Genomic DNA, 13,531 nt, shown 5'->3' with positions numbered 1-13,531 from the left:
GGCCTTCCTCAGGGTTTTGTTTTGGGTCCTTTAGAAGCACATGTTGATACGCATGCTCTCATATTGATTGGTTTTTAGAATGATGCCTCCAGATTCCCCTCCATGTGTTTACCGCCGTGATTGCATGCTTTTACCATGTTGACATTGAAATTTAATCCGTCCTTGTAATTAGGCAGGCCCCAACAACATAAGCAAAAATAGAGGCAGAGTGATTAAAACATGAAATCCAATCACACATGCTTCTTATGTCAGTGAACATTCACTGATGAGGTGGCGGCTCCACATATAGGATATAATACCGCAACAATTACCCTATCACGCATACTGTCAAATGCACAAACACACGTCCACGCACATTCACAGAGATTCTGGCACACACTTACAAAGTGGCTGTATAACCAAACGCACACACAGCCACAACAATACTAATTAATCCAGATATCTTTTCCCACACAGGATATCCTTGGCTTTCATCCCCTCCTCAATTAGACTGAACTTCTTACTGTTATGTTAGTGTTTGGATTAAGAGGAATTATGGAGGAATGCTAATGTTTGAAATCCTCCTTTGCCTTTGACTTACTGCATCAGACACTTGACAGCTATCTGGCTTTTATTAGGAGGTGTGTGTGTGTGTGTGTGTGTGTGTGTGTGTGTGTGTGTGTTTGCGTCTGAATGAGCGTTTACGCCGGCAAACGCGCAAGCTACGTGCTAGCGCCCTCAGACCTTGCATCACTCTCCCGGCTGCCCTTCTTTTCATACTCCTCATAGCTGAGAGGAAAATGAGAGCAAAGGATCCTTAAGATGTTTTCTATGTGAACTTTGACTCGGTCTTTCATCTCCTTTGGGTCTTAATCACATAAAACATAAGCCATGTACTGCAGGCAAATACGCTAATGTGTTAGCTCGTATGTCAAATAGCAACTTCTGAGGTACTTTCGTGGTCAACAATGAAAGAGAAAGACAAAGTATGAAGCAAAATGTTTTGTTGGTCACTGCAGACTCCTGATGGCTCTCACTATTAATATATACTGTGTGAATTGTGTGAAATCACCAGACTTTGTGTACTTATAGGTGTGAGTTCTCCTCGACTGCTTTCCAGCAGACACTTTGACATGTCACTGCAGAAGTGTAATTAGTTGGGTGAGTTATGCCTCGACCATAAAATGTAACACTCTATACATATCTTGGTCACAATTCTTCAGGAATTGTATTGTAAATTGAATTTTTGTAGTTTTTTTTTACACTAGTACCTCACAATAAAAAACCTTTTGGTGCTTTCTTCTTCTTCTTCTTCTTCTTCTTCTTCTTCTTCTTCTTCTTCTTCTTCTTCAGTGTTCCTGCTAAACGGAGTCAAACACATGCACAGAAGAGATCAGGGTTTCAATGCTATCAATCCTCTCAAGACAGAAATATCAGAGTTTTCAACGGAGGTGGAGGAGGGTGATGCAGTTACCTGCTTCAAGGCAAGAAGTTCAATATTGTAGCCCTCAATGTTAAGATACGGTTAATGTGAGAAAACGCCTATACAAAGGTTTCGGCCTCACACCTCCTCCACCAGCTCAGAGAGCGTGGAGGTTCTCCTCTCCGGGACATAACTGGTAGAGATCAAATCAGCCTTTGAGCTGCCTTGATCTCTGCTTTTCTCCTTTGGTTAACTCTTGTTGTTCCTCCCCTCCCTATCTCTGGTCCAGGAAGTGCAGCGTTGTAGACTCGAGGTCCGCCGGTCGATAACGGGCCTCGGATCCTGTCGGGATTTGTGGTTTATTGGTTTATAGACAGAGGAACTGCGTGTCCGTAACATCAAACGGAGAGCTCTGGTCTGTGCTGGGCAGAAATACCTTGAGAACAGTTTGCAGCTCTCCCATGATCGCTCATCAGAGGCACTGAGTGAGATATGCTAATGGCTCTTGAAAAACTCGGCGTGTGAGTCCCTCGGCAGTGTGGATATTTCTCTGTTAGTGCCGGCTCTCTCACAAACACACAATCCTTTCTGCGCTCTGTCTCCGTTTCTCATATTCCCACCAAACATTGTCGCACAAACGCACGTAGCAGCCATGCCCTCCAATGCGTCACTGACATGCAGTCCAGCCTGTAACGTGTCTCCCCTGTCACCTCCCCACACCCTCCTCGAAACCTCCAGTCTGCCAGCCGCCCTTGAATTATTCATCTAATATGACTATTTGACAAAGCCTGCCATTGTACTGCTCGGCCAAACATTACAGGCAAGAAGAATTAGTTGTTCTGTCTCTGCCCGTCTCACTCCTTCACTTCCTGTTGTTGTCTTTTCCTGTGTTCCTCCTTCTCATCTTTTCTCACAAATGCCACATTCCCCTCACATTTATTGGCATCCGCTGTCACAGTGATTTGCTGAAGTGGATGCGACAGCCAGCGAGCCTGGTTCATGCATTTTACTAAAGCCATGCGTTTGCTTCAATAGAATTTGTTTCCCCTTTATATTCCTTCTGCTTCTTTTGCATGCCGCGTTTGACCGTGAGAGTGTGTTTTCTTCACTGATTTAATGTTTATCCCTTTTTGTGTCACTTTTAATTTATGCAAATTGCAGCCCTGGAAAAAAAAGGTCTCTTTGCTTGTAGTAATCAGCTCCCGCCGTTACGTAAACAAATAAATTACTCCTGTGTGTCATTATGGTTATGGTTGAACATTACAGCGGCTGCTTGACTGGTGCTGCTTGACCCGGCTCTGAGAGCCCAAATGCTCGTCTCTCTCATCTAAATTTCACTGAGGGTCTTCCGTAATAATCCCAATTTGTGAACATTGCCGGCACCACTCTGTAGTCACATCCCGCTGAGGTGTTGGAGTAACAAGGGTCACGACTACCTGAAAATGCTACGCATGTAAAGCCTGCAGCAGCCATCTTCTGTGCCGCTGGAGTACTTTTATTTCCACTGAAACTTGGCTCGGCTCGTTTTCTAAAATTGTAATTTGTGCTCTTCTCACTAAAAGGCTTTCAGTGAGTCGTGCTTTTCAGAATCTGACCTTGAGTTGGTGGATTCAACCTGAGGAGATGTCTCAGAGTTTGGACCCTTGCACTTAACACACAACTGATATTATTTGCAGAAGTAGTCCGTGCAGCTTTGAATGGAGCTTATTTGTTTCACATTCCTTACAAAATCTTTTCAAAATTCTTTCACCATGAAGAGAAATGTTTGACTTTGCGTGTTGCTTTGTTGGTGCAGGGCCGGCTTTTGGTTTCAGGGTTGGAATCAGCCTGAAAGGATGAATGAATCTGGGTTGAGGGCAGAAGTAAAGATGCCACTGTTACTGTGGTGGCTTCACACAGGTAAATCTGCACGATGACACTATCATGGTTGACTTTTTTGAATTTTTAACTTTGCCAAAAAATCGGACATATTGAAATTATGTTTATGGAAATAAGTTTGACTTTCCACTGCAAATCATCAATTCAAAGTCACAGGTCTCTGCAACGTGAAATGAATTGTGGCTCAGAGGTTAGCATGCCTGTGTTTTAATCAGCGGATCGGTGGTTCGAGCCCCGGCTCTGCTAGTTGTTGCGTCCTTGAGCAACACACTTAACCCTGAATTGCTCCCCGTTGCTTTGTCTACGTTGAATAGATCAAAAATGTAAGTCACTTTGGATAAAATTGTCAGTTAAATGTAATGTATTGAAAAAATGCTATTACTGTAATGTTTGTACAGTAAATATGAAGCTGAACTGTCAGCGGCAGATTATCGGCCTGCATCTCTTAAAATCAAACCAACATGCTCAGCAGTATACTGTCCTCTATGTATTTAATCTATGCAAACACTGAGGAGTATTTACTTCATGGTGTGGTTTCGCAGAGAGTTACATGCCAGACTTATATACCAGCTTAGTTGAAAATAGTCCGGCACCTCACAACCCATAAAACCACAGGTCATTCAATACAAATGTGAATAAGTGAGCTCAATGCTGGTAGGTGGACCTTGTTATCTTCGGCCAGAGCCATGCTATCTGTTTCCAGTGTTCGTGCTCAACTAAAAAAAGCTAACTGGCTGCCGGCTGGAGCTTCATATTCAACGTACAAACACGAGAGTGGATGCAACTCAGCAAGGTAGCGAGCGAATAAGTGTGTTTCCCAGAATGTCGAGCTCTTGCTTTAAAGTGTGTGTGTGTGCGTGCGTGTACGTGCGTGCGTGTGTGTTAACCTCCAGAGGCGTTGAGTTTGGCCCTTGGAGCCAAGTCGGCTCTCAGGCTTAGCCCTCCATTAACAACAAAACCCTGCTGCTTCTCTCTTTTTCTAATGAGGGCTGGAGGGACGTATCGGGCCTTCAGCTGTTTCATCTTCTCCCGCTCTCTCTCTTTCCCTCCTACATCGCAGTTAGGCAGGAAGTGTTAAATATCTCTTCTTATTTTATCCTCCAGCCTGCCATCAATTTCAAGCTGTTTCTTCTCTCATTTACAATAATGCCACAGCGACCATGGGGACGCTCATCAGCTGCCGAATCGTTCGCTCATCTCTCGCTCGGTGCAAAGAGAAGCAGAGTTTTCCTCACAATCCTTCACTTGTGTAACCTGACGTTCCCTTTGTGGAAATTTTGCTGGTTCCTCCAAGCACATTTATGCATAGTTTTATTTAATTTCATGTACCATAAACTGTACTAATAGCAGGATCAATTACGTCTTTTCATTTTTTTCATTCTCTCTCTTGTCGTAATGTGACGTGTTACCACTCCATCCCAACCGCCTGCTTCAGGTTTTCATCCTTACATTGAGCTGCAGAGAAGCTGCTCTGACACACACATTCTCTCTCTCTCTCTCTCTCTCTCTCTCTCTCTCTCTCTCTCTCTCACACACACACACACACACACACACACACACACACGCGTGTTTGCAGAACACAGCGCTCCACTGCTCTCTATAGGTTTCTTCATGACGGTGCATCACTCCCATCCTCCAGGAGGAACTCCAGCGTCTGTGCAATGTTTCGCCGTTAAAAAGTCCCTGCAGTCAGAAAAACTTCATTTCCCTCATGTGTCACTCAGCAGAATTGACTCAGACGCACCGTTGTCAAGCTAAACACCAGGTTGACCTGGCTGTAAAAGACAGTTTGGAGATGCAAGTGTTTCAACGTGTTTTCAGTGTGACTTTTCTTACCTTTCTTTGGATTTTACACTTGACTGAAAACCCACATTATGGCACTTTTGTTCTCATTCCCTTTAGTGCTTTCTTCTGAAGGGGAAAGTGAGCCAAAAAGGTTGGAAATCATTAGTTTAATCGTTGTATTTGATCAAATACATGTTGTAAAAAGCACAATATTTCTCCCTACGGTTTAGTCGATTAGAATGATATAAGAGGATGGACTCAAGTAACTCGCACCTCAAAACTACAGTAATTGTAGCCCACATATCTTTGGCCATGTTATATTTTGCGGCATTAGACTTTCCATATTAGTCTTACTTCACTTGTTGACAGCATTAATGAAACTCATTAGTGATGGAAGAGTCACTGAAATGTGAGTTTGAATTAATATACTGCGTCAGTCCTTCACCCCTCATTTACTCAAATTTGGGATTCTAAAAGAAGTAATTTTTCCTGACACACACACACACACACACACACACACACACACACAGACAGACAGACAGACAGACAGACAGACAGACACACGCAGACAGACAGACAGACAGACAGACAGACAGACAGACAGACAGACACACACACACACACACACACACACACACACACACACACACACACACACACACACACACACACACACACACACACACACACACAGAATATCCTGTGTCACTTCAAGGATAACTTGAACTAACTTTGCAGAGTAGGACAGAAAGGAAGGAAAGAAAAAGAAGAACATATTGTCCGGATATCTCATTATAATAAGTCCCACCTAGAGGCGTTGTTTTACATAATCTGGCTCCACACGGAGTCCGTACGTCTGAGCGGATGAGTGACAGATGTAAACATCAAAGTGTTTAAATTCAAGCCTGAAGTTTCAAGTCTCAACTGTGGTGAGTCATGTCCGTGCCTCTGTGTAACAAAACCTCTGCAAGTTTGTTTGTTTGTGTGTGTGTCTGTGTGTGTGTGTGTGTGTGTGTGTGTGTGTGTGTGTGTGTGAAGAGGGGTGGTGGTGTGCTCAGCATCGTCCTGCTCCTCTGCTGTCGTTCATGAGACAGACCTATTCTGGTCCCATCCTCTCTTACGGCGGAGAAATGTGGGCTGACACAACAGTGAGTTTTACGAAACCCAGCTGGCAGGCTTTGTTATGCAAGCACATTACAGCTCTGTTCCTGTTGGTGCTTTATAGGAATAATCCACCCGAATACCCGTTAATACTGTCACCAAAACAGCTATTGGGGACGTTGCCTTACATTTCTTGGCCCATTTTATTGTTTGATTGTGTGTTAGTGTGTCTCTTATTGCTGCAGTTAACTGAAAGTTGATTAGTGTTTGATTAGCAGGTCTGATACTGATGTCATTACACTGATGCCTCTGATTGACAGTCGTTACGACAGATCACAACCATCAATGATATTAAATAACTTTAAATATCGTGTTTGACGGCAAAACAATTCAAGGTCTCATTGATTATCTTCTTGTCAGGAAGAAAATGCTTTAAGACAAAAATTATGTTCATATTTTAACCACATAAGTCATGTATGCCACATATTTTCCTAATTTGTAAATTCCATTATGTTCTGGAAATAAAGGTACATTATTTTTATTACGTTATCATTCTGTTTGAATACATTGGAGAGCTTGAACTGTTACATGCGTTGTTTGTTTGGGAAATACAAACAGTAGAGACGAACAAAAAGGATTAAACAAAGTATATTATCTGTTCATCTATCGAATTTCAAATCTCACAAAAATAATCGAGAAGGAAGAGTTTTCCAATTATATAACATTTTATAAGATTGTGAAAAAGATATATTCAAAACGATATAAATGCATGAAAGAGACTTCATCTGCATTGTTGAAATATTCAATAAAGCATCCGCGTCACCAGATACAACAGGCAGGCTTGAATGCGCTGTTTTTCTGCTCCAGTCCTCCACGCCGCCAGGCGGCGCTGCTGGTCCTGACGGTCACGCTCACTGTCACGTCTCGATTGTTTTTAAGTGTCACGTGACCGGATGTGCAACTTCAAAACAAAGGTTTGATGGCGGGTGCGAGCGGCCAACCGTGGTTTTCTCTTGTCTTTTAGTTACTTTTATAAGCAGGAGTAAGAGAAAACGTGGTTGTGTTGGTGTCTGTTAGTTTTTTTTCCCACCGCCGACATGGCGGGGCCGCTGCTCGAGTACGAGACCGAGATGTTCCTCAGCCTGTTTGAATGTGACGGGCTGCTGGTGGCGGCGGAGGGGATGGGGATAGACCGCATCCTGCTGCAGTTCATGCGGGTTTACTCTGAGCAGGGCAGCCTGGTGCTGCTGCTCAACACGACCATACCTGAACAGGTGAAGAACACACGCGCCTCTTTATGAAGGCGCCACGTGGCTCCTATCGATAATGTAAATGCACCGTGACTCAAGGGGTTCAAACATATTTGTAGGTGGTATGGGTGTGAGAAACCTGTTCAAAAGACTCGAGCATGTGTCGCTGTGGCTGACTCATGACTGGGACACTTAACCTCGTGTAACGGAAATAAACTTAAAGATGAGACTATTTGAAATGCTGGTGTTAGTGTTGACATGTCTTATCAAATTTGTACGTTTCATTTGGGCTTCATTTGGCCCACAACCACTGTGTGCTGGACTGGCAACAGTAGATGACTTGACAGAGACAAAATATTGCAGTTTTGAATCAACATTTTGAGGTTTTGCAGATACCTGTTGCAGCATCCTATGTGTAAAAGTACTCGGAGGAGCTTTAACAAACTCTTCCTCGTTCCTTTCATCCCAGGAGTATTTCACAGAGCAGTTGCGAGTGCAGGGAGTGACCCACCTGCCCAGGACGGTGACCAGCGACGTCAACAGCACCGAGCGCTATAATGTTTACACTGATGGAGGGGTGCTGTTCGTCACCAGCAGAATCCTGGTGGTCGACTTCCTCACCGACCGCGTCCCTGCTCATCTCATATCAGGTCAGACCACTGCTCAGTGGCTAAAAGGACTCACTTTGTGAGTTGTTACTGTATTTGCATCGTTTGATATCATGTCAGTTATCACACATTTGTATATGCCTTACTAATATATATTTTAACGGCCTTAATGCAGAATTGATAATTGGTATAACAGGCTTTTAACATAGGATCTCTTGGCTTCAGCCTGGTTTCAGGGGCTTCAGTATTGTAAAGGAGCAATATCAAGCTTAAAGACATAAACATTTCAAGCATGATGTCACTCACAATTTGATTGACAGGTGTTTTAATACAGGGACTAACAAGAGACAAGTTTAATATTTTTTCAGAATTTACTACCAGAACAAATCTGCCAATATTGTTACTTTTAAAAAAAATATATATTATTATAAATATGTATTATTATATGTATTATAACTCATTAGTTGTAAATGTAAATATACTTGTAAATTTTATGGAAAAAAAATTACAGATTGGCTTAAATACATTTTAAAACAAACATTTAATGTGAGGTATAAAACGTATTACACAATACATCCATTTTCATCAAAAACTTAAATAACTGTATTATTTATTGATGGCTGTTGCACTGCATTACATTTTCAGTACTAACCAATAACCCAGACTGTCTTTCCATACCACCCTCTCAGGCATCCTGGTGTACCGTGCGCATAAAATCATTGAGTCATGCCAGGAGGCCTTTATTCTTCGTCTTTTCAGACAGAAGAATAAGACGGGCTTCATAAAGGCCTTCACTGACAAGGCCACATCCTTCTCCTCTGGCTTCTGCCAGGTGGAACGCGTAATGAGAAACCTCTTTGTCAAGAAGCTCTACCTTTGGCCCAGGTATGACCGAACATAATAGACCTTTTCCACAGCAGCCATTTAGACATGTCATAGCAGGAACAGCTCATGTGTAATTGAATAAAGACTTGATTCTTCCCTCATTCTTGTTTAAATTCACTTTCTTAACTGGCTTCTTTCAACAGGTTTCAAGCATCAGTAAACACGGCACTGGACAAGCACAAGCCGGAGGTGGTGGAGCTCCATGTGTCATTGACGCCTGCTATGAGGGCCATCCAGAGCTCCATCCTGGACATCATGAGCGCCTGTCTGAAGGAGCTGAAACGCTACAACCCCACTCTGGAGGCTGAGGACCTCTCAGTGGAGAACACGCTGGGCAACGCCTTCGAAAAGGTTTGTCACCAATGACATAGATTAAGGTGCTTTGGTGTGGAATTTTGTGTTGAAATGAAAACAATCTGCTTCTCTCTAGTATATTGTTTCGGGAACAAGAAAAAAAGTAATTTTTATGGCTGATCTATTTCTTTGAATGGATGTCAATGCTAAATAGTGAGATGAGTCATCTAATTTTGCACCCAAAAATGTTATAGCTGCATTGTTACACAGGGCTCAAATTACCAGATTACTTCTGTGTTTGCCAAAGTATTCCAGGTCATGCCAGATTCACTTGGACACAGGAGATTTTTGTAATCATTACAAATAACAGGAAACCCGAGCTAGGAATAAATGAGACTTTTAACAACACACCTTCTGTTGGTGTCCAACAACTGTAGTGGATTTCATTTTTACGGTGGGGGCTTCCCCTCTCCCAACCAGACCATCCGTCACTACCTGGACCCCTTGTGGCACCAGCTGGGAGCAAAGACCAAGGCGCTGGTCCAGGACCTGAAAGTGCTGAGGGTTCTCCTGCTCTACCTCACACAGTACGACTGTGTCACCTTCCTCAATCTGCTCGAGTCGCTGCGGACCAGCCAAAAGAACTTCGGATCCAATTCAGGTAAACGAGAACTAGTTTAGTATTAAGTAAGTATATACTACTAGAAGTATGTTGATTAATCACCTTAGCCATGTTTGATGCCATGCACTTGGTGTTGTAACCATCAGGGTGGTTGTTCCTGGACTCCAGTACCTCCATGTTTATGAATGCCAGGGGCAGAGTGTACCGCATCCCTGAGAGCAAGAAGAAACTCAAAGTGGGAGCGGAGGCAGAGAAACCAAAGGCGTCCTCTGCCTTAGGTAACTGACCAACCAACACATCTCTGACAACAAGTTCTTCAGAGTAGAGATCCACAACGGCACCTGCTTGTATGTGTATTGATGTGGGAATGACTAAAGGCTGAGTGTATGTGTGTGTTTCAGAGGTGAAGCGGGAACTGATGCTGGAAAAGAGCCCCAAGTGGGAGGCTCTGACTGAGGTACTGCAGGAGATTGAGAGGGAGAACGAGAGCTCTCAACATGAACCAGGTTAGAGCTCAGTTCTGTTAAAGCGCTATCAGAGTCCCTCGTGTCAACAGTGAATATCATCTCTATTCTACTGATTTGCATATAATGATCGCTAGCAACAGAGTATCATTAAAAACAACCTTTTCTTAAAGGTAGTTTTGTTGTCCATTAAAATTTACAAGTACACACATGTAATCTAATTCTAAATTTAGAACCAGCAGAGAGGCCAAGAAAAGCCCAGATTAAAAAAAGAATAATATTAAGGATGCCAGTGATTCTGAACCAGGTGGACATTGTATCCCAAAGGAGACACGGAAAGATTGTGGAGTAGTTTGAAAGTAAAAATAGAGTGTGTGTGTGTGTGTGTGTGTGTGTGTGTGTGTGTGTGTGTGTGTGTGTGTGTGTGTGTGTGTGTGTGTGTGTGTGTGTGTGTAACTGACTGACATGCCGTCTCCTAGGTCGTGTGCTGATCTGTGCCAGTGATGACAGGACGTGTGCTCAGCTTCAGCAGTACATCAGGCACGGCTCCGTCTGGATGCTCAACAGACTATACATCCGCACAATCGGCAAACGGGACTCCGCCGCAGCCTCTGCAATGGACCTTGAGTCGCACAAAAAGGGCCACAGCCGGCCAAAGAATGGAGCCAAGGGAAAAGAGCCTGCACAAAAGAAAAAGTCCACGAAGAGCAAAAAAAGGCCATCCTTGACCCTGACTCAGATGATGGGGAATAAAGAGATGGATGGGGCAGCGAAGATGGGCAGCAGTGGAGATGATGGTGACCCAATGGAGGATGAGGAAGGAGAGGAGGGAGAACAGCTGAAGCTGGATTTGTCGTCGGACGCCTACTATGGTGTCCTAAAGGAGCCGCTGACTGTCATTCACCCACTAAAAGGTCTCACTGACCCCCACAGCTTGACGCGGGTGCTGCATGAGGTGGAGCCCAGTTTCGTGGTGCTGTACGACGCTGAAATCAGTTTTGTCCGCCAGCTGGAGATCTACAAAGCCAGCCGGCCCGGAAAGATGCTACGGGTGTATTTCCTTATCTATGGAGGCTCAACAGAAGAACAGAAGTACCTGACGGCGCTGTCCAAAGAAAAGAAAGCCTTTGAACACCTGATCAGGTCAGAGTCTTTTCTTTCTCCTGCTGCACTCGTATTCATTGATTTGTGGTATGTTGAAGTGTCTGTTTCTCCTTGGTGCTTATGTGTGTGTTTCTCTGCAGGGAAAAGGCTACTATGGTCATCCCAGAGGAGAGGGAGGGGCGAGAAGACACCAACCTAGACCTCGCTAGAAATTTAGAGCCTGCCAATGCCACCACCAACACCCGCAAAGCAGGCACGTCTGTCTTTGAATTTCCTGGACAGTTTCCTGTATTTATCCTTATAAGAGAAAGTCTCACGTTTTCTTGAATAAGTATATCATTGTTTTGTGTTTCCCATCTCCTGTCCGATAACCAGGAGGCCAGGAGCAGCCCAAAGAGCCGTCACGAGTCATTGTGGACATGCGGGAGTTCCGCAGTGAATTGCCCTCCTTGTTGCACCGCCGTGGGCTGGACATCGAACCCGTCACCTTAGACGTCGGTGACTACATCCTGACCCCGGACACATGCGTGGAACGCAAGAGTGTCAGTGATCTGATTGGCTCATTGCAGAGCGGGCGCCTCTACACCCAGTGTCTCTCCATGACCCGGTACTACAAGAAACCTGTGCTCCTCATCGAGTTCGACCCCGCTAAACCGTTTTCCCTGATGGCCCGATCCGATTTCCGTCACGAGATATCGTCGACGGATGTTTCTTCAAAACTCACCTTGCTCACTTTGCATTTCCCGCGGCTCCGTATACTCTGGTGCCCGTCCCCACACACCACAGCTGAGCTCTTTCTTGATCTGAAGCAAGGTCGCTCCGAACCCGATGCCGCAGCAGCTCAGGCAGTCACAGCCGAGTCAGACATGGTGGCTGAATCGGCAGGACTCTACAACCCCGGACCTTATGACTTCCTGTTGAAAATGCCCGGGGTCAATATAAAAAACTACAGGTCTGTCATAAAAAATGCAGACAACCTGGCAGATATATGCAATCTCAGTCAGGACAAGCTCGCAGAAATCCTAGAGAATACTCACAACGCTAAGTTGCTGTACGAGTTTCTGCACAATGTCGCTGATGTCCCTGCTCCTGTGCTGAAGGCCAAAATGACATGAAAGACAGTAAAGAAATGAAGTTTCCCTCTGATGGATTAATATAGTATGCTTTCTTCTTCTGAAGCATCCGACTGTAAACATCCATGTTTATAAATGTATTTTTCCTGGCGTCAGGAACAGTTTTGTATTTTAAAGTTAGATGACGATAGCGGTACTGTAGAACGTTGCAGACTGAATTCACATCTTACACTTACAACAAAAGTGAAATGTGTTTAATATTATTGTACAGAATTAATTGAAAGAATGCAGCTTATTTCTATTGTATTTTGCTAACTACTCTGAAATGGTATTTATTATGATTTTTTAAAATATTAATAAATATGAATTAACATTTTGTAATTGTTTTATATAACCTATGTTTCAAAATAAGGATTTAAGGAACAACACTGTTTTTTATTACCGAAAAGGAAACAAATGTAAAGTTGTATCTATTGGGTGACTACAATTTACTCAAGTGTTAAAAAAAATTGTTCTTGCTAAATGAAACCACACAAACCAGTTGTACTTTATACTTAATCTTAACTGTATTTTACTAACTGCATCGATTTACTTGCCTTATTTTACCATTACTTGTGGGTATTTGCTCAAGTATTCATGTTAAAAGGATTTCTTCCTGAAGTACTGAATTACACTCAACTTCACAAATCCCAGAGCATGGCAGTGCCCTTGTGCTCAGTTTCTGATGCACTTCAGCTTGAAGTACTTTCCATGCAGCAAATAGTGAAGCACACATGAGTAATCCTGCTCTTCCTCGTACATTTGCGATATCTTAGTAAACTCTTAATATAGAAGAAATGAAAACACAGTAATTATATAACACCAGGTGTCTATTTCAAAATGCCAACTTGTAGTTACTCGGCTGTGGATTGCTTTAGTTTTTTCTCGGATTTTATTATAATGCAACATTAATGCTCCCAAATAATGTGACAACAAAAACAAACGTTGTTCGTTGGGAGAACATTGTTATAAAATATAAATCAGTGGACCCCCACACCTTCTCCGAGGCTTCCTCAACGTCAGCGT

At 43.4% G+C, this 13,531-nt stretch overlaps 1 protein-coding gene across 1 annotated transcript; it reads left to right on the top strand.

The window, feature by feature from the left end:
- The first annotated feature begins 7,165 nt into the window (after positions 1-7,165).
- Positions 7,166-12,779, top strand: ercc4 (excision repair cross-complementation group 4). The gene is made up of 10 exons (XM_068583268.1): positions 7,166-7,440; positions 7,886-8,066; positions 8,714-8,909; positions 9,053-9,260; positions 9,684-9,864; positions 9,972-10,103; positions 10,227-10,331; positions 10,769-11,432; positions 11,534-11,646; positions 11,769-12,779. Exons 1-10 carry the CDS (start codon positions 7,264-7,266, stop codon positions 12,506-12,508), a joined length of 2,697 nt encoding a protein of 898 aa, XP_068439369.1. The 5' UTR covers positions 7,166-7,263; the 3' UTR covers positions 12,509-12,779.
- The last annotated feature ends 752 nt before the right edge of the window (positions 12,780-13,531 follow it).

This window comes from Clinocottus analis, unplaced genomic scaffold (genome assembly GCF_023055335.1).
Source record: "Clinocottus analis isolate CAN_PGR_092001 unplaced genomic scaffold, fCliAna1.0.p SCAF_19, whole genome shotgun sequence".
NCBI lineage: Eukaryota > Metazoa > Chordata > Actinopteri > Perciformes > Cottidae > Clinocottus > Clinocottus analis.
Note: the sequence above shows the minus strand (reverse complement) of the source record. Positions and strands in the feature narration are given on the sequence as shown.

Excerpts from the sequence above, each read along its gene's own strand:
- ercc4 (XM_068583268.1), top strand. The coding sequence starts at position 7,264 with ATGGCGGGGCCGCTGCTCGAGTACGAGACCGAGATGTTCCTCAGCCTG. Across the intron at positions 9,865-9,971 it reads GAACTTCGGATCCAATTCAG|GGTGGTTGTTCCTGGACTCC; the intron begins GTAAACGAGAAC and ends TGTAACCATCAG. Across the intron at positions 11,647-11,768 it reads CACCAACACCCGCAAAGCAG|GAGGCCAGGAGCAGCCCAAA; the intron begins GCACGTCTGTCT and ends TCCGATAACCAG.